We start from the raw sequence: 19,555 nt of genomic DNA, 5'->3' as shown, positions 1-19,555 counted from the left end.
TATCGAATGATTTCTCATGTGTTTGAATTTCATTTGACTCGTTTACAATGTTTTCACAAAGTAGACTTTATAATGTTATAATAAAATATTACAATAGACTAAAAACACTCAACAGATAAAAATTGTACGTACAATTGAATTTAAGTTTTTTTTCTAAATTAAGAATACTATTTGATACGGCACAATTTCGCCTACGTCGACCCAAGCAAGCAGACATGACAATGTAGACGTGGAACTTCAAGTCTGATGTAACATGTAGCACACACGTGGCAGGCAACCGCTCGTCGTCCCTTCGTACAAATGATATCATCACGGTACAGTTGTCCCAGAAAGCTCGGGGTGGCATCATGTGATGTCGATCCGTGCAGATCGGTTGGTGCTCGCACAAAAGCTTAAGCCGATCGCAGTTAATTGACCCTGTACAACTAACTCATCCTTGCAGGTATAAAAGCTAACCCTCCTTAATTAGGAGGAGGGAATATTCAACTCTCCCTAACTCCACTCAACATTGACTTGAAATTCGGATGGGTCAAGTCGAGAAATCCGCCTCCCAATCTCAATCTTTGTGCGACAACGAAGCAACAACAACTCGCCAAAGGAGAACCGCACTCGGGAGATGACGCTTGGACACAACCCAACCCGACGTTGACGTGACTCGAGCATTCGCGTGGGCAACCTTGCATATCCGGGATTGGATCGAGCCGTGCTGACACCTCAGCCACGACGTAAATGTTCACTAACACTACTTGAAAAAAAATATCTAAAATATAAATATTTCCTAGATAAATCATCCTTTTCATAACTGTTCTTTTAATTCATGAGAAATTGAAGGTTTGCTCATGGCAATAAGAATGCATGTTTAACGATGGGCCGAAGACTAATTGAATGGTTTTGAGCATGACTCACTGGGCTTAAAAGGTTTATGGTCCAGCGGAGCCCCTACTCTGGGGAAGATCCACAAATGAGGAACCCACCATTCTATTCTGATCACACTGCCATGCAATTTAACGTCAGAAATGTTCTACAGCGTGAGTTACAATCGAGTCAATAATTTTGACCCATTAAGGCCATGAAAAATGTCAACAGTAGCATCATATGATTCGCGTGTACGATGAGTCATGCAAGATGGCTCTACAGTTCATGCAGGTTAATGTAATTGTTTATGTTCTTAATTAGTCATCAAACACCCGAGAAACATTGGTTGGTGAGAGAAGAATAGGAAAAACAACAAAAATCTAATTTCTTGTTGTCGGGGGAGATAACATTGAAACATATATATATATATATATATATATATATATATATATATATATATATATATATATATATATATATATATATATATATAAAGCACAAAACAAAATGACAAGAGTTAAACATTTACGACTATTGAAGGAAGAAATAGGTTATCTGAACATCAGTCCAATATAAACTATATCATATAATTTTCTTTAGTTGACTCATTATAAAAATTATATTAGACATGGGACATTTGACCTTCATACAAATCAATCATGGTGATAACAGTTAATATTTCTTCAACTATACGAGCAAATCTTGTTGAATAGTTAAAAAAAATATTCTCTTTTCACATATATAAATAAGACGTATTCATAGTTTTGATGTATGCTTTTATCATTACAATTCAATCTATCATAGTATCATAGTCTCTTGCCTTAGAGCAAGGTTTATCCTTCCTATCGCTGCTCCTTCCTCTAAGCTATTCCTCTAACGAATTCAACTCCAAAGATCGTTAGCCTCAGAACCTCTTGCCTAGAGCAAGCTCCCTTCTCGTTGGCCAACGATAGCAATCGCTCCTCATCGAGCTCTGCCACCTCCCGAGAAAGAACCTGCATGACATCTCCTCACTATGGCATCGAGCTCTGCCACCTCCCGAGGAAGAACTTGTGCTACATCTCCATCTCTTCACACTGTCATCATCTAGGTTGCTCTCTGTTCTTCCTCAATAGAGCTCCCTCAGCCACATCTCGCCGGGCTACTCCCGTACCTCTATGGTCACATCCGTCATTACTTTGCGGCCTTCTATCTTTGTCACCTGTGCCAACTTGGTCAACGAGATGCCCATCAATAACTCTCGTACAATCGAAAGCATTCAAGTTCACATCAGCCCTCAAATGAGCATTCAAGTTTTTCCTCGAGTTAATGTTTACTAAAATCATTCCCTCTCTATCGGTTACTGGTTTAAGCAGGATTACATCAAAAATTTCATATAATCACGATAGATCGATCGTGGAACCGTTCGAACAGTATTCGAGCCTTCCCCTTAATCATATTGGACTTCAACTTCGTGTATAAGGCATTAATTAGTATATAATGATATCCATCGCATTCTTTTGATCTCAGCTGCTTTGACCAAAAGCCCACTACCGACGAAACATGTCCAGCGACTTGTTCCCTAGAGCGTTGACTTCTTCTCTTGTTGGGTTTGATTCTGAGCGCTGCAGTCTGGTTCCTGTTGAGGTGGATGGGTTTGGGTTTGACTTAGAAATTAGAAAACAAGAGTTTCTTGGATGCATGAGATCAAGTGCAGTGAGGTTTGGAGAGATGAGAAAGGCAAAGGACGGTCAGCCTATGCGGGAAAAGTTGCCATGGAATGTAGAAGGCTGAGCAACACGATATAAGGAAGAGACCTCGAGATTAAGTTCCAGGTTTCGGTAGTCCAAGTGTTGAATACCGGGGAAGAAGAGGAACAGTAAGCGATCCAATAATAGAGGTTGGTAGGACGTCAAGGAGGAGAAAGAGTCTGTCATGGCCTGCATCTTCGATGCATTGCACATGATGTGAATTCCACCGGCCGTGGAAGAGAAAGCCTCCACCGGCGCACATTAATTTCGCGGAGAATGATTGAGGCGTGGAAATATCAGCGAGATGGCTCAGTTTTACATGCATTATGACTCTTATTAACATCGACATACGGAGAAGAATACGATCGCGTTCTTGAGTTGTGCAAAGTCTATTCCTCCGTTTGGTCAATTTAGAGGAGTCAACGACATGAAGGCGGAAGAATTGGATGATAAGGAACATTTAAATTAGTCATTCTGGTCTTCGACAAAGCTTGTTGCACGACAGCTAATGACAGATACGTCAGTCTGACGTTTCTTTACGTGAGCCAAAACATGGCCAAAATACTGTGCATTATTCATTGGATTTGTATATGTAGAGAATTATATAATCTCTTCGTACCATCGAAAATAACGATGTAGTTGATATCTCATCAAACACATGATTGATATTACAATGCTAAGTGATTGATACCTCAATAATCTTATGACTAATACTTTATGTGACTAACATCACAATGCTATTATGTGAATAACATCTTAATATTATACGATCCACATTTTAATGATTTATCATCGATACCTCGATGTTTGATAATTTTCTGATATTTTCATCATATATGACTAACTCGTTTCTTGAATGTTGTTGACCATAATATCACTATTGTAATCCCACAAATTCAAGATAGTATGACTATGTCAAGCTTGAGAGATGTATGTAATTGTCCGTAACATTAATGCACATCTATTAGCGTAATAATCCAAATGTCATCTATGATATTCATATCCTCTCTAGGTATTTAGGTAATGACTCTTTATTTTTCGAATTAACTTAAGCATCAAAGGGAATTTGTCGATCATGCCATTGTCATAATTTCTCAATATTTTCTAATATTATTCAAAAATAAATATAAAATAGGATCTCGATCGGCTCCAAGCCAACATCTCAATCAGTACTCATCCCACAATGCTTAAATCAGGATCGAATCTAAGATTCCACCTTTGTTTATCTTTTTTTGCTCGCATGGAGATTACAATAATGTCTATGTTTATATAGGACAATAAATTGACATTGCATCCATAAATCTCTGTGGGGCACTCCATGTTTGACATACAAGCATACACCCTCTTCCGATCTAGACTAAATCTCCTATCAATTACACTATGGATCGGTGAGTTCCAACAAGTTATGGCCTCACAACCTCGGTCAACTCGAGTGCACGTTCACCCCTACAGGACTTTTAAGTATTGTATTTGGGCAGGTGGGGAACACAATCTTCAGGTCAACTCTTCCTTTCCATGTGTAATCTATACTCAAAAACTTAGACTGTGATACAATCATTTATCATGGAAAGGTCTCTTCACCAACATCCAAGATGAAAACAAAGCATGGTGTAATTTTATCTCTTTTTTTGTTTGTTGAAATTGATGTTCGATCTGTTCCACCACCTACTGCTACTTTTCATGCCAACTAAACCTTGAGAATTACATTATATATAATCCACTTGAATCAAATAGCCACTTCACCTTCACCAAATCACCAATAAGATGGCAATACTTAGTTAACAAGTACTTGCAGCTTCATACATATCAACCATGTTGTGTGGTTGATGATGCTATTCCATGTGTAGTTGGTAAAGCTAATTAACTATGTTTAATAATTAACCTCGATGAAGGTGAGGGCCATTGTTAATGCAACTCTTAATCAAATATATTTAATTAGGGTTTTTTTCTTGTATCAGAACACCACTTCTGCTACCAAATACATATATGCAGTACGATTTGGTGCTTTATTAACTCGGCAGTTGTCTTCTAAGTTGCATGGCTCGAGTAGGATTAGATACGCTTGTTTCTAACTCTATGTCTCCATAAAGAATTTAATGAAGCTTATCTGTTGTTTATTTGAATAGTTCTAAGGAGTTGAAGTGGAAAACATCTACTTCAACACAAGATAGATAGATTTGGTTTGGACGAATTCCCAAGAAAATGATTTTTATTTCTAAAATTCTAAAATAATACCCTTTTTTTCCTCTAATATTTAAAATATTTTTATTTTTTTCCTATGGATCGATTTGTGAATGGGTCCAATTACAATGTTTTTAATACTATGTTATAGTGTTTTTAAGTAATACCAAGAAAATACTATAACACAATATAAAAACACTGAAATATAGTGCTTTTATTTACAGCAATATGTAATGTAGTATTAAAAATATTATACTTTAGTATTTTATAGTATATTATAATATTTTTTACTATTATGAAAAATATTATAACATAGTATAAAATATTATAAATTTAAATTATGGACAGACTCATAGGAAAAAAAGAAAAAAAGGTGTCTGAAGTATATTTATGATTTAAAAAAACACTGTTCGAGAATACTCTAAAAAATGAGGACGCGTCTAAAGAATATATATATATATATATATATATATATATATATATTGATCGGAGAATTCGCCCATTTTGGTTGAACTAACGCATCCAAGACAGCTTGAAAAGCACGTGGAGGAGCGCCGACAAGTTAAACAAAAGCATGACTGCGAGCAATCGACACCACCGTGCCATGCGGAAGAGGACGACAAAGCAAAGAGCAGTGCCGCGTCCTTTCCTTGCATTCAACTCCTCCTCTTGATCTCAACGTAGAGATGCATGCTGAGCTTTCTTGCTTGCTCCCTATACGTAGATATAGTATTGTATTCCATACACTTGTTGTTGGGACCGAGTGCAATTAAGCGTGGGTGACGCCGTCTCACTAACCCCGCCCCCCCACCCCCCCGCGTCTACTTCTACGGAGTCAGTCGTGTGATGAAGCTGTTGATCGTGCCATTAATCATCCTTCTTTGAGGCCGGTGATGATGGCCCTCCCTGTCCCTCTCCTTGATACGACATGCTCGCAGCAGGGCCCGGTTGACGTAGCTCGTTTGATCACTGAACATTGACCATCTCGAATGGGTAGATGTGGTGGTTAACTTAATCAGCTTAGAAATGTTCCCTGGACTTTGTCAAACAGCGTGCCCATATGAATTCGTCATTCCATCGCTCGCCAAAAGAAGAAGAAGAAGAAGAAGAAGAATGAGAGGCTTTTCTTTGTAGCATGGTGATCAGAAGCATGAAGAAGGAGGGCAGGCGGCAGAGAAGCGGTAGCAGAGATCTTTACTCGTGCTTCGTATCGGTTACGGCCATTCTTTGGGTCGTCCTCCCTGTTGCCGCTGCCAAGGCTTTTGACTACAAGGATGCCCTCTCGAAAAGCCTCCTCTACTTCGAGGCCCAGCGATCCGGCCGCCTTCCCTACGGCCAGCGTGTCACTTGGCGCGGCCATTCCGGCCTCACCGATGGCCTCCAACAAGGAGTAAGTTCTTGAGTTTTACTACGGCGTGTCCGCTTCTGGCTCGGTTACTACTCTGGTGGAACATTTGTGTAGGTAGATCTGGTAGGGGGATACTATGATGCTGGAGACCATGTCAAGTTCGGCCTGCCGATGGCCTTCACGATCACGATGCTGTCGTGGAGCGTCATCGAGTACGGCGACGAGATTGCGGCTGCTGGCGAGTACCATCACGCTCTGGAGGCCATCAAGTGGGGGACGGATTACTTCATCAAAGCCCACACCCATCCCTATGTCCTGTGGGCGGAGGTATCTCTCCATGAGGAGCGAGCAATCATAGAGTGCCATCCAAAACGTTGTAGATACGTTTCGCTTATAGTGATCCATGGATGCTACAGGTGGGAGACGGCGACACGGACCATTACTGCTGGCAAAGGCCGGAGGACATGACAACGCCGAGGCAAGCATACAAGATCGACACGGAGAGCCCTGGATCAGACGTCGCGGGGGAGACCGCCGCCGCCATGGCCGCAGCTTCCATCGTCTTCCGCAAATCCGACGCGCATTACTCCCACCTCTTGTTGCATCACGCTCAAAAGGTAACGATTCTACTATTACACGATGGTGATCCAGGGCGTGTTCTTCTCTGATGTCTGCGTGTCCTTCGCATGCGAACTCTGTAGCTGTTTGAGTTTGCGGACAAGTATCGGGGGAAGTACGACAGCAGCATCCGGGAGGCGAAGAGTTACTACCCGTCGTGGAGCGGGTACGAGGACGAGCTGCTTTGGGCCGCGCTTTGGCTACACAAGGCGACAGGGACGCCGCAGTATGTGGAGTATGTGGTGAGCAATGGCGAAGGATTCGGAGGAACGGGGTGGGCGATGACGGAGTTCAGCTGGGATGCCAAGTACGCTGGTATTCAGATACTGGCTTCCAAGGTATGTTGTACACACGTCCGCATGCATGCTAATATATCGGTCCATTTAACGCTCGCCAGCTCTCCATTTAGTAGATTGGTCCACGAGTTGTCTAAAGACAAAAATGGGGACATTGGTTTGATCATAACGTGAAGTTAAATAACGAGCGTGACAGCTTACCAGCAACGCCGAATAGAAGGTTATATGTCCGCATCAATCTCCTGTATTTGCGCGAACGCATACTAAAGCATCATAGATTGTCTCGAAAGAACTTGTAGTAAACGCCATTTGCATGAAGAGGATTAATCCCAACTGCACGAACTGCATTAATTAACAGCTTTGCGTCGTTATACTATTAATCGTGTGCTGCCGCTTCTCAGCTTTTGTCGGTAGGAAATTTTTCGGCGGCGCAAAGACATGTACTGAAGCAATACGAATCGAAGGGGGAGCACTACATCTGCGCTTGCCTCAGCAAGAACAACGGCACCAACCTGCACCGCACGCCCGGTGGCATGCTCTTCGTCCGCCAGTGGAACAACATGCAGTACGTCTCGAGCGCCGCCTTCCTCCTCATCGCGTACTCTGACTACCTGAAGGAAGCACGCAGGGACGTACTCCGATGCCCGGCCGGGGCTGTCAGGCCCCAAGAACTGGTGGAGCTCGCCACGTCGCAGGTCGACTACATTCTCGGCGACAATCCCATGGGCATCAGCTACTTGGTGGGGTACGGCCGCAAGTACCCCATGCGGGTGCACCACCGGGGGTCCTCGATCGTGTCCTACAAAAGGAGCAAAGGCTTCATCGGGTGCATGCAGGGGTACTACGACTGGTACGGGCGGCGGGGGCAGAACCCTAACGTGGTCACCGGGGCTCTCGTCGGCGGCCCCGACTCCCATGACAGGTTCAGGGATCACCGGGGGAATTACATGCAGACGGAGGCCTGCACGTACAACACGGCCCCGTTGGTGGGTGTGCTGGCGAAGCTTCATCAACAGATGTCCCATCAACACGTGAAAGAGATGACGACTTCATCGTCCCCCTCGTACTTGGAGTTCGCTTGATTCTTTCTTCCGTATTGGATTTGTTCGGAGACTGAACAAATGCACCGGCATAACGATGGGTGGGCTCGGCTTCTCGTGCATCAGCTTTGAGCTTCACACGCTTGTGGAACGACGTCGGTGTACTTGTTGAGGCTCTCATTCTCTGCAAGAGTCTGATAAGGCTAAAAAAGAATCAAATTGGCCATCTGTATAGCCTCTATGATTTCTTTTACACATGTAACACAGAGTAAGGTAAAAAAAGAACGGTAAGTAAACACATGTAGATGGGCGAGCTCACATTTGTTCTTGTATATTTATTCTGTTCCTTAGGTGATATATATATATATATATATATATATATAGTGAAACGTAACAAGAACTATAAAATCTTTTGTAGCAAAACTACTTGAAACTTCATAGAATATTAAAATAACTTGGTAAAATACTTGTGAATAAAATGTGAGCCCACAAACTTCTGCATGGTAAATGACTTCAGCAAAATACTGTGACACATTTGCATGAACAAATGAAGAAAAAATATCTAAGCCTATAAACGCCGGCTCGATACACTTCATACTTCAGACATCTTCATTTTGAATCACTCATCCAATTCAAACACAAAAAGGTCACATTAACTTGCCTGAAAGATCCCTAGATCTGGGTTAGTGACCTGAAGCACCTTATGCTCGAGTCGAATTTAACGATCTGGAGATAACTTGAAGCGGCCTCAAATATAATTTACATGCCTCCATTGAACATCTCTATGATATGAATGTTCATGGGTTCAGTACAATGACTTTGGTACGTGGATCAATTTTCTACAATTTAACTACTTTGAGAAACCCCTACTCACTGATTATTCTAAGAAGAGGTCATAGTGATTTCAGCACACAAAACTACATGGAAGAAATTTTCTCAGCACCATAACGAACATGCTACAAGTAAAATGGCCTAACATTCAGCCTGTGGGGAGAGATTTCATACCCGCTTAAGACATTTACAGAACTTCTCAAAGAGGGTAGGACATATTTTGTCCGAGGAAAAGAATGAAAGAATATGCAGTTCTGGTTTTACAATCTGTTGTGCTATGTTTCATGTGTTCGCCGCCTTGCCTGCCTTCGACGAAGTTTATCTGGTGTCTGCAAGCTGCATCTGCCAGTTAAAACAGTCCATGAAGCATCCTATCATGAGAAATCAGCTTGCTTAATGAAACATAATAATGCTAAAAAGGTTATTAGGAAACTCACGTAGCTGTTAAATTTTCACTTTCCTGTAACTGCACACAGACAAACAATTATGAGACAGAAGAGGGACCGAGTGTCAAGTAAGCTCTTCAAAATTTAAAGAACATGACAAAAAAAACATAAACTGATGGCAACAGCAACTTTAAGCATAGACTGTGTTTACAGGAGATGGTTCTAAAAAGTAAATTCCACAATAGGTCAGGGAGGGAGGAAGATATCAAGTATACCATGTCAACATTATAAGCTGTGGCTTGATAAGTCACATGATTTGACAAGTCAAAAGTTCTGGCATCTAAATAAAGATATGAATCACCTACAGCCCTTTATTTATACTATCTATGTTGTAAAAAAAAGCTTCCATCAGATTATTGACATGAAGATACCAACCTCCAATAGCTAGCAGAGAAATGAATTATGGTTTTTAATGGCAGGTGACACATAAGATAAGTTCGTTTTTATTATAAACCTACCGATGATAAAATTCTATCTTTAGGAAGTCAGAATAATTTAGCCGACCATAGAGCTTCATACCAGTGGTATTCATTTTTTCCATTTTTATTAAGTTATACCAGGCCAAACAAGACAGTATTTTATCCCATAAAGGTCTGCCAAAGTGTCAAAACCAGTATTTGGATGATATTTTTACATTTTATTCTATACAAAGGCTTACAAAATATATATTAAGGTGCTTAACTGTTGATAGCTATTACATTTCATCCTTGCAACAAAAAATAATGCTGTGCTCATAAGTCATAACACGCTTATCACGTAGTTGCTTGACACAAAAATCATTTAGATGCCTGACATAAACAAGTTTACTATAAGACCATCCGAAATATTATCATTCTTATCCTGCATTAGACATTGTTTAGATGAATCCAAACCCTACAAGTAGAACTGATTTGTTGATTCTAAACAAATAAATATATTCCTTTTACATATTTATATCTCTCCATGGCTGTCAATGACAAGCTACGTAATGGCAGACTAATACACATTATGCAGCCTAAAGAAGCATGCACCAATGACAATGGTAGTGATGGCTCTAGGGCATTCTCTTTCTTTGACATGAAAATGCCATCAAGTAAAAGGATCTATAGGTAAAAAAGGAAAATATTCAACTACAGTGTCAAAAAAATAATATGTTTTCATTTAAAAAGTAAAATCGCATCTACAAGAAGCAACAAGACTCTTAAATAAGTATATTAGCATTTCCTCTTCAGAATGCTCAAAGTAAAGCTGTTCTGGAAAGGACTACAAGAGAAATATCTCACAGAAGCAAACTAAAGAAAGTCAGCAAGTAGACCACTGGATAGCCCAAGCAAAGATAATTCAAAAAACTTACAGGGCTTTGGTTTCTTCCCTTCTTCCTAACTTGGTCGGATTTGGAACGTCTTGAGGTGGAATGAGAAAAACGATGGAGAAACTCAAGCATGTGGTTGTAGATGCTACAAAAATAGAAGAATGAATTGTTGAAAAAGAATACATTATGGTGTAAACAAGTATGAGCTGCACAATTCCAGCCAACATATACTACAAACAAAGTCTTCCAATAAAAAATAAAAAGGTAGAAAGAAGGGAGAATGTGAATGAAAAACTCTAAAGAATATGCATATAAAGTAAAATTCATTTGCTTTAAATGATAAAACATTTATTTGTCCTTCAATTATTCTATAGATCCTTGTTTCCCAGCATTTTCTATCTTTAAAGCATTGATATTTATGGTATTCCAAAACAAGACAACAGAGACAGGTTGATACATCAAATGGTGAAGCTCAACATCTTTATAGTGTTAGAATATGTTTCATATCATGATTAATATTAACAATTAATTAGCGAGACAACATGGACAGAATTTAGTAACATCATGGGCTATACAAAAGATACAAGAACTTACCATGAAATTGTCATTTTAATTTCGTTAACGATAATATGATGCTTAACAGAAATATAAAACATCTATCTGAACATCTATTCTTCTTGTTTAATAAAATCATCCATAAGTAAATCCTTAAGTGAATGGCCTTTTCAGTGATTATTTGAAAAAACAGATATTTTGGATAAGTGTCTGACATGTATCCAAGAAGTAATACCCAACACAAAAAATACATATACAACTTAAATTTCCATGCTTAAAGACGTCTATCATCACATAACAAATCCATAATGATACAATTGAATACTATTTTAAATGTGAAAAACAAAAGGCCTTCTGTTTCTAGCTCAATTTGATGGTTTTCTCGAAAGGCACTTGATAAAAAGTGATCCCATATCATCAAAATTAAATATCAATAATACCATTTTGATGTTTGTTCCTTACACATTCACATATTTACTCTTTCCAAGTTGCTTAGAAAATCCATTGTGTTTCTAGCGTTACTTAATACAACACCAGATGATGGTATATGATTTCCTGGCACCAAGTGGATAGAGAACTTCAAAGTGCCTCCAACATGATGCTTGATTCAAAGTTCAAAATCGAAGGTACCAGACCTTGACTAATCACTGGGCAGACCAATGTATGACCAATTTGTATTGGTGTGCTAATATGGTATGTCGGTACATGCCACAGTAGGGAAGAGGAGAAGAGACGGCAGCGACAAAAGAAGGGAGCAGTACCGGCGGTTGTCAATGATGGGCAGTGGACTGCTGGAACCAGGCAACAAGCACCAAGTGGTTTGGGTGGCCGTCATCAAGAGAAAGAGAAGCGCTTGGGCAATTAAGAGAGAGAGAGAGAGAGAGAGAGAGAGAGAGAGATATTTTATTTAAAATAATTAAATGCTGAACTGGAACTGAATTGCCTGTAATGAGCAAGCGCACGGCCTGAATCTCCGTCGGACTGGTATTGACCATTCGATTGCAGATTTTTAGACCATTTGTGTGCATATAGATATGGGATGGACCATGTAGCACCAAAGTGGATCAGGATGGTGTTTTGCATACATCAACTGAGGTTTACAACCATACAAGATATAAGTTCTATCGATATATTGCTTTGTAGTGTCCTGAGTTTTAAAATTGCCTAGTGACAAAGCTGAAGACAAGAGGAAGGCTACTGAGAAGCAGACATAGGAGCTTCATAAAGAATTCCATTTCAGTGGTAGGACTTACAAATTAAGAGGTTTCCTTTTTCGCTCACCTACTAATCCACTATTATTTGCTACATAATTGAATAGGCCCCGTATCCCTGGTTGCTCATCTGATAGTAAGGTCCTCACAAGCCATGTAATATGTTAAGAATTAGCTATTCGTTGCTTAGAAATGACATCACACTGAAAAAACAATAATAGTCTCGTCAATAAACCAATGAACATGCCAAACATGTGTCAAATAGTTATCAATATATAACTCAATGGTGAAAATGGATCCATGCGGTTGATCTCACAGATTAATGGTGTTATTGATGTCATAGTGTCTCGTATAGATTTAGTTAAGCTTCACAAGATGTTGCACAACATTCTCATGAAGCACTGAATGAGTTCTTATTATTGTAAAATAGTCCCCAAGTAGCATAAGATCAAGCTCGTTTAGGTGACAACAAAACACATTTTCAATAACTCCACTAATTTTAACCAGAAAGCTTTATAATTTATGCAAATGTTCTAACTCAAAATACTAGCAAAAAGTAAACATACCTTAGTCGGTGTCTGTTGCAAGTTGTAAAGAAAGCAACAAAACCATAAAAAATGCTTCGAATTGCTCGAAATACCTGGAGAATGAGAAGGAAACTTCCAAGATATCAACATGGATATTCATCAGTGTATAACTATACAATTTAAATGCATATAACCTTGGAAAATATATCATTCCAAAGTGACCGCCAAACTGGAACTTCATAGGTAACTACTGTTGCTTCAGATACAGAAGCAAGCTGAAACAAAGCGCCTATAGATGACCAGGTTCCTTCTAGTACGTAGTAGATGTTGGTGAGAAGTATCCCAAAATAACTTGCTATTGCAAGAATTAAGCGGGCAGGGGCTATAACAATTTCCCAGAGGAGCCAAACTAATGGGTATATAACATATGCCGCTGTTACACAAAAAAGTAGAAAAAAAGTGAGAGAGAGGAAGAAGCGGAGACTGAAGACAAACAACTATAGGTAAAAAGACACAAATATCTGATATCATACCTATACTCCATAAAGTAGAAAAGATGAACCAGAAAGGCCAAATAATGATATCCAATATAGTTATGATCATGCTGCATGAAGAGGATAACATGTTCCAAACAATCAAACTTAAGCTTTCTACTGTATCAAACCATACATTCCAGATGGGGAAGACAAATTCAAAAAGTTCCATAATTGGACCCGCAATTGGCTTGGTCAAAACTGATAATAATGACTTAGTAGCACGTGCAACCATCAGGAACCACTTGAAAGCTTTCTCACAGTTATGAAGAAATAGTATAGTCCCCAGGTACTTGATCCTTGAAATCATTTCCCAAGATTCTATCCAATCGAAGAATGGCCCAAATAAGCTTGATGCAGTTGCCTTTAGTATGGGAACATTCTTATATAGGTCATAGAAACCTATGAGGACAGTGGTTATAGAAATCAAGACATATAAGGCCCTTGCTAGAGGACACATCCATGGACGATATATTTTGCAAAATACTGGGTAGGACTGGAGAAAAATGACCCATGAAGGAAGTCCATACTCCAATAATGTAAGTAGCCTCAAGTCAGCCATAATTATTTCCTTAAGCTTAAATGGGAGATCATGATCATCAAATCTGAATAAGATGAGCACATCCTTGTAAGTGCTAGCCTCAAAAACTAAACTAGCATGCTCACATTCACAACTGGACGAAGAAGATGAGGACTCAGAAATTGTTGGTGAGCTCACAATTTCGCTGTATGCTTCCTCAGAAACTTCATCAGTGTCACTGCCCACACTTGATTTCATTATCTTTCTTCGCTTGTATGGCCCAGAAACAGGTGGTGTGTAGGGTGAACCTGAATCTTCCATTCTTTCAAGCATAGGGATAAAATTAGAATAGCTACAATTATGTTTTTCCTCATGGAATTCATCAGCACTGTGAAGATTTTCCCTCATTTCAGTAGTGGTAAAAGGATCTTCCCGAGCATCGTAAAACACATCTCCTGGAAAAGATGATACATGGTTGTCAAGGAGAAGGGACTCATGAGACGTAACAGAAATCTGAGTTCTGCATTACCTTTGTTGGAGATACTTTCTAAATACTCCCGAAGCAGACTAATCTCATTGCAGGTCCCTGTATACCAGGAAGAAATGCAGCTACAAGACTGTTCAATACTATCAAATTCCCACCTTTTCATCAATTTAGCTTCCAATGCCATTGACGTATCAGTCTATGTGAGTAATCACAAATACAGAAAAGAAACCTTCTACTAGGTCAGAGACAAACAGCGGATATACTGGTTAAAATAGGAAATTAAAAAAATATAGGATACCTGCAGTTCGTTGATGTAGTTGATACCACGCACATGAGCCCATTGTACTTCGAAAACAATGAATCCATACAATGTACAGTGCAACTCCTTATTGAAGAGGAATGAGGCCTTCAGTTTCTTGACATGGAGCAACTTTTTCTTTTGACTTAAAGCAGTATCGATCAGTGAGAACCATCTGCGCAATCTGTTTCTAGTGATGGAAAGGGATCTAGAGCTATTTGTAAACTCTAAAATCTTTCCAATATCTCTTCTTGTCACTCTAGCAGCTCTGGTGTTTGCAAAAGGAGATAACCTAGACTGAATGACAAAAATTTAACTGAAATATACAATTGACTCGCACATATGAAGAGTATGACTTTGAAGGTTTCCACATTTACCTTAGTAACCATTAACTGCCACAAGTGAGCAGCTCGTGAATCCTGGTCAATCAACCATGGACGGTTATCAACAAGGATAAAGAACTTCTGACTTCTTATCGGCAAAAAGAGAGTCAAACGTGAGAGATAGGACTGCAAATCCCTACAAAGGAAACCCAAATATGGAGTTAGTCCTATCAATTTTATAGCAGTAGCATGTTGGCTTCACAGAAATATTTGACACATAAATCTTTTGTAAGAAATCCATATATTAGCATCCGAGAAAAACCGTATCCCCAAGCATGACAAATGCTTGACCAACAAATTTCATATGCAGATCAGGTTCAACAATCTATAATATATATTAAAGAAATTTGGATCACAACATTATATTTTGCTTCGACCGGTCTGTATTGGATGGTATTTACCGGTTCAGACCAGGGCTTTTTCACTTGGTTTGGTACAGTAAGCATGTCACCATCTGGTAACTTGCAGAAACCGGATGATAAGCCCACCCTGGCACACTCTCTTTCTCTCTTGCTTAATCTATCCCATGATGTTTTTATAAAATAATTGATGGTTGATAACTTCATTGTCTTTTTCTAGTACCTCTCTCTGTTTCTCCTCCGGTTGCTTTCTCTCAACTTGCCTTAACCCACCCCTGCTCACCACAGCCGCCCATTGTTCACCATTGCCTGCTATTCACTGCCACCATCCTTGCCCGCCTGCCTAGTACATCTCCTCCTCCATTCCTTTCCTGCTCTCCCTCTCTTCTCCTCTTCTTGTTCTCCTCTTCCTGTTCCTCTCCTTAACCACCTCTCCTCCTCCTCCTCTTCTTCTCCTTCTCCTTCTCCTCCTCCTTCTCCCACCTCGGTGATGATTGGTATGCTGACATACCATGTGTCATGGAACATAATACCAACACTTACCAGAGTCATGCTTGTTTATTAATCATTTAATTGACCAGATTAATCATATCACTCTTGGATAATAAAGCTTGTTCTTAGTAATTTCTGTCTTGAAAGTCAACTGGCAGGACCTTTTTTTCTTAAAGGAGATGCAACGATAAATGAAATAGTTGAACCCAAATATGATATATGCACTCCCTGCGAAAGTTGGCTAGTAATCCACAACCTGGTTGGCACCCTAAAAATATGCAAATCATGAACTCCAACAAAACTATTGAAAAAAATAAACAATGCATACATTTTTCTTACTATTTCTGGGACAACTATACATTTCTTAATCAAAGTTAACATAGGTTTATCAACACTCAATTCCATGAAATACCTTGCTACAAGAAGCCTGAACTTTAGTGAAAATTTGATAGTTGATAGCAACATTCGGATAGTTTACACCAAATTCTGAATACCCAACCAACATGGGAAAACATAAACAAACTATAAAGAAGAAAAATAAAAGTCTCAACTTACAAAAAGATTTTAGAGAAGAAAATTGGAGAAGAAAACGGCAACGAGTTAATGATAACTCATAATCTGAAAGCCTATGTTGTCTGAGCAAAAACTGCGACCAAAACAGAAAAGAAGAGAAAAATTGTATACTGATATAGCAAGATTTTAACATTCAGGATTGAGGATTAGACAATAAATTTTAAGTTGAACAGGTAGCAGTTTTTATTTTTCAAAGTTGCCAAAGTTTAAACGTTTAGGGATGCTAGAGCAACTGATTATGCTGATAAAATTAAGACGTCATAGAGGAAAATCATTGGACACACTGCACATGATTACAATCCATTAAACATGAATTCAATGAGGAAAATTGGATTGCTGTTTGAGATGAGAATTCACTAGGTACCATTCCTGGAATCTTAAATTGCTGTTTGAGATGGGAATTCACAAAGTACAGTTACTGAGACTCTTGAATTAAGAATTAAACTCGTGCAAACAGATGATCATAATGCATTGTTGCCACAGTATATGCCAATTAGCATGGTCAACATGAGATCCATATTAACCAGGACGAGCCAGCATTAGCAAAAGGGTTTGTCAGCACACCCTTCCCTTGGCACTCAAAGGGCCTCCAAGCTACGCAGTCGCTTAAGCACTGGATCTGGTGCCTAACAACTAACCTGTTATTGCTTGATTACTACAAATACATTGCAAAAGGATAAAAGAGAATCAGGATACTGAAAAGTTTTGACAAATGCAACATATCAAAATGTAGTTTTCTTTTGATAAATCATATTTAGAAATATTTGTCTCTAAAGAAATAGCAACAACCATGGATACATTGGCTTATTAGTCTATCAAACCCTCTTTATAATGCATATGTTTTACATAACATTGCTCATATGTCTCATATATATGTCCACACGACACCCCGATTATCTGATGGCATACTATTTCATGATGCCATTCGAGTTTTAAAAACAATGATAATCCATGAAACCCAAAAAAATGAACATGTAAATGAGTTATTTAAGATATATCTGTAATCATTGTAGACAGAGAGTATTGTTGTAAATGAGACGATTCAATAAAACAAATATTTAATTAACCATCATATAAATATTGCCTTATCAGCAAGACAGCCCATACCATTCCCTAGTCCAACCTACAATTTACCTCACCATAGGGGGATATTGACAAGTACCAATTCAGTATGCCACCAAGAAAACAGAAGAAAAATTTTGAGAAAAAGAAATAGATATATCTTCATGATGCAATTTCAATTGTCTACTTTTTGTTCTTTCTTGATGACCTATTGCTTGGGAGGAGACTGTGCAGATCATGCCACCAGCAGGATTTCACCAAGAATCTGATCAAATATGGGGAATATCATCGCCAACAGAGCAACCAGGCTAGACTACAACTGATCTAGAATAGGTGACAAGTGAGCGGTTCTACTTCTAGCAGAGATCCTATGCACCATCTGTTGACATCTTGTGATGGAGGTCAATAAGAGCGTATTAGAAATATCCAGGTTCAAATGACACGGATACCATCAAAGGGCACTACTAATTCCACGGAAGGTGTTTATATAAGGTTATAAACTACATAAAGATTTCACTGAACTACGATTTCTTCTCTCACAATTTTGTAACCTAGAGTTGAAATTTCCCCATCTTCTTTCCCATTAAATCCATGCTTCTAGCGTTCATATTTCACATATCAGTCCAATATGTCAACTAGATAATCTTACCAAATTAAGTTGATTTAGGGGTAGAAACAGGGGAGCGATAACAAAACCGTTTCTAGAAAACCATACGGAACCAAGAACACATCAATACTAGTTCTTACCCAATCTGCAAACTCGTGAGAGGAAAGAAGCAGCGATCCTCACGAGTTCCCATCGCAATTCTGCTGCAAAAAGAAATTATCCTTCTGTTAGGAGTAATCAAAGCCAAAAATTTATCCCCAAAACACCAAATCTGGCGTCAGGATGAAGTTAAAAAGAAGAAGAAAACCGCTGATCAGGTCAAAATGCTTCCATCGCTCACCACCACCGGTTCGACCGAACCTCATCAGCACCTTGAACGTTTCCGCTAGATCGGGATACCAATAGGAGTACAAAGCAAGATATAAGGCCGCCGGAGAAACAGATCGAGAGATAGCGTGAGAGAGAGAGAGAAAGAGACAGAAGGCCGCTTGGGGCCAATTAATACACTTCGCTTTGCTTCCAAGGGGCGTCCGAGCTCGATGCCTCGCGGCCTCGCCACATCCGCGACGACGACGTCACCCACGTTACCGCCGTTACTATGCCCTTCTTGAAAATTCGTTATTCTTTTTATCTTTTTATCTTTCGCCGAGTGCTCGCTGCGACGAGTCTGACGTGTCGCTCTCTCCGCTTTGGGATCCGTTCCTGCTCTGCGTCGAAGCCAGACGATTGGGTTGCGCGCGCGGGCCGGCGACAGAGCGCGGGAGCGGCGGAGCGGTGACCGGCCACGCGGGCGAGACACAGGAAAGCGGAAAAGGTAAAAGGCAAAAGGGGAAACCACCACGGATTACTGCGTTGGATGTATGAGGAAACGTGGCGATTAGGATGAGTTAGCGAAGCAACACGAACAGCGAACAGCATTTGGTGGAACGACAACGCGACCTGCCGACAAATTTCATCCAGCGGCGAACCCAAATCGATGTCAATCCGACTCGACTCAGATTCCTAATTCGATTCGTGCTCGGCTCAGCCGCACCACCCAAAGCTACGCCACAAGCACAACCCATGGGCCATCCTGCGCTCGCCCAACTCGCACTTTAGAACTACGCTATCTGAGGCTCAACTATTTTGCGCCTAATTTCCCACGTATATTATTTGGTCATTATTACTCCAGCCTAAAACCAAATATTGGCTATATTATTGGAATCCACTGCGTATTATTATTGCTGTATCGTCGTGCATATCATGTGACTTACTTGACTGACATGTGGAGTTGATGAGCCCATCCATCATAAGCAGTCGTTGTTATGACACA

The 19,555-nt window shown here is 39.8% G+C and overlaps 2 protein-coding genes across 8 annotated transcripts; one reads left to right on the top strand and one right to left on the bottom strand.

Annotated features, from left to right (window-relative positions):
* Positions 1 to 5,810: 5,810 nt before the first annotated feature.
* LOC135645236 (endoglucanase 7-like) lies at positions 5,811 to 8,386 on the top strand. Its single transcript, XM_065163423.1, has 5 exons — positions 5,811 to 6,156; positions 6,229 to 6,441; positions 6,531 to 6,731; positions 6,816 to 7,070; positions 7,430 to 8,386. The coding sequence occupies exons 1-5, from the start codon at positions 5,902 to 5,904 to the stop codon at positions 8,108 to 8,110; spliced, it is 1,605 nt and encodes a 534-aa protein (XP_065019495.1). The 5' UTR covers positions 5,811 to 5,901; the 3' UTR covers positions 8,111 to 8,386.
* Positions 8,387 to 8,990: 604 nt separating this feature from the next.
* LOC135586950 (uncharacterized) lies at positions 8,991 to 19,090 on the bottom strand. Of its 7 annotated transcripts, none has more exons than XM_065164591.1 (11): positions 18,551 to 19,089; positions 18,384 to 18,446; positions 15,145 to 15,286; positions 14,768 to 15,064; positions 14,512 to 14,665; positions 13,463 to 14,437; positions 13,124 to 13,362; positions 12,969 to 13,042; positions 10,679 to 10,781; positions 9,337 to 9,365; positions 8,991 to 9,235 (listed from the first exon to the last, which is right to left on the bottom strand). In XM_065164591.1, exons 2-11 carry the CDS (start codon positions 18,434 to 18,436, stop codon positions 9,175 to 9,177), a joined length of 2,127 nt encoding a protein of 708 aa, XP_065020663.1. In that variant the 5' UTR covers positions 18,437 to 18,446; positions 18,551 to 19,089; the 3' UTR covers positions 8,991 to 9,174. The 7 variants fall into 7 exon arrangements, with proteins under 7 accessions (XP_065020663.1, XP_065020658.1, XP_065020660.1 ...); XM_065164586.1 differs by having other exon boundaries at positions 8,991 to 9,241; positions 18,384 to 18,443; positions 18,551 to 19,088; XM_065164588.1 differs by having other exon boundaries at positions 8,991 to 9,241; positions 18,384 to 18,443; positions 18,554 to 19,088.
* Positions 19,091 to 19,555: the final 465 nt, after the last annotated feature.

Source organism: Musa acuminata, chromosome BXJ3-8 (assembly GCF_036884655.1).
Source record: "Musa acuminata AAA Group cultivar baxijiao chromosome BXJ3-8, Cavendish_Baxijiao_AAA, whole genome shotgun sequence".
Classification (NCBI taxonomy): domain Eukaryota; kingdom Viridiplantae; phylum Streptophyta; class Magnoliopsida; order Zingiberales; family Musaceae; genus Musa; species Musa acuminata.
This window is presented reverse-complemented; position numbering and strand designations above follow the sequence as displayed.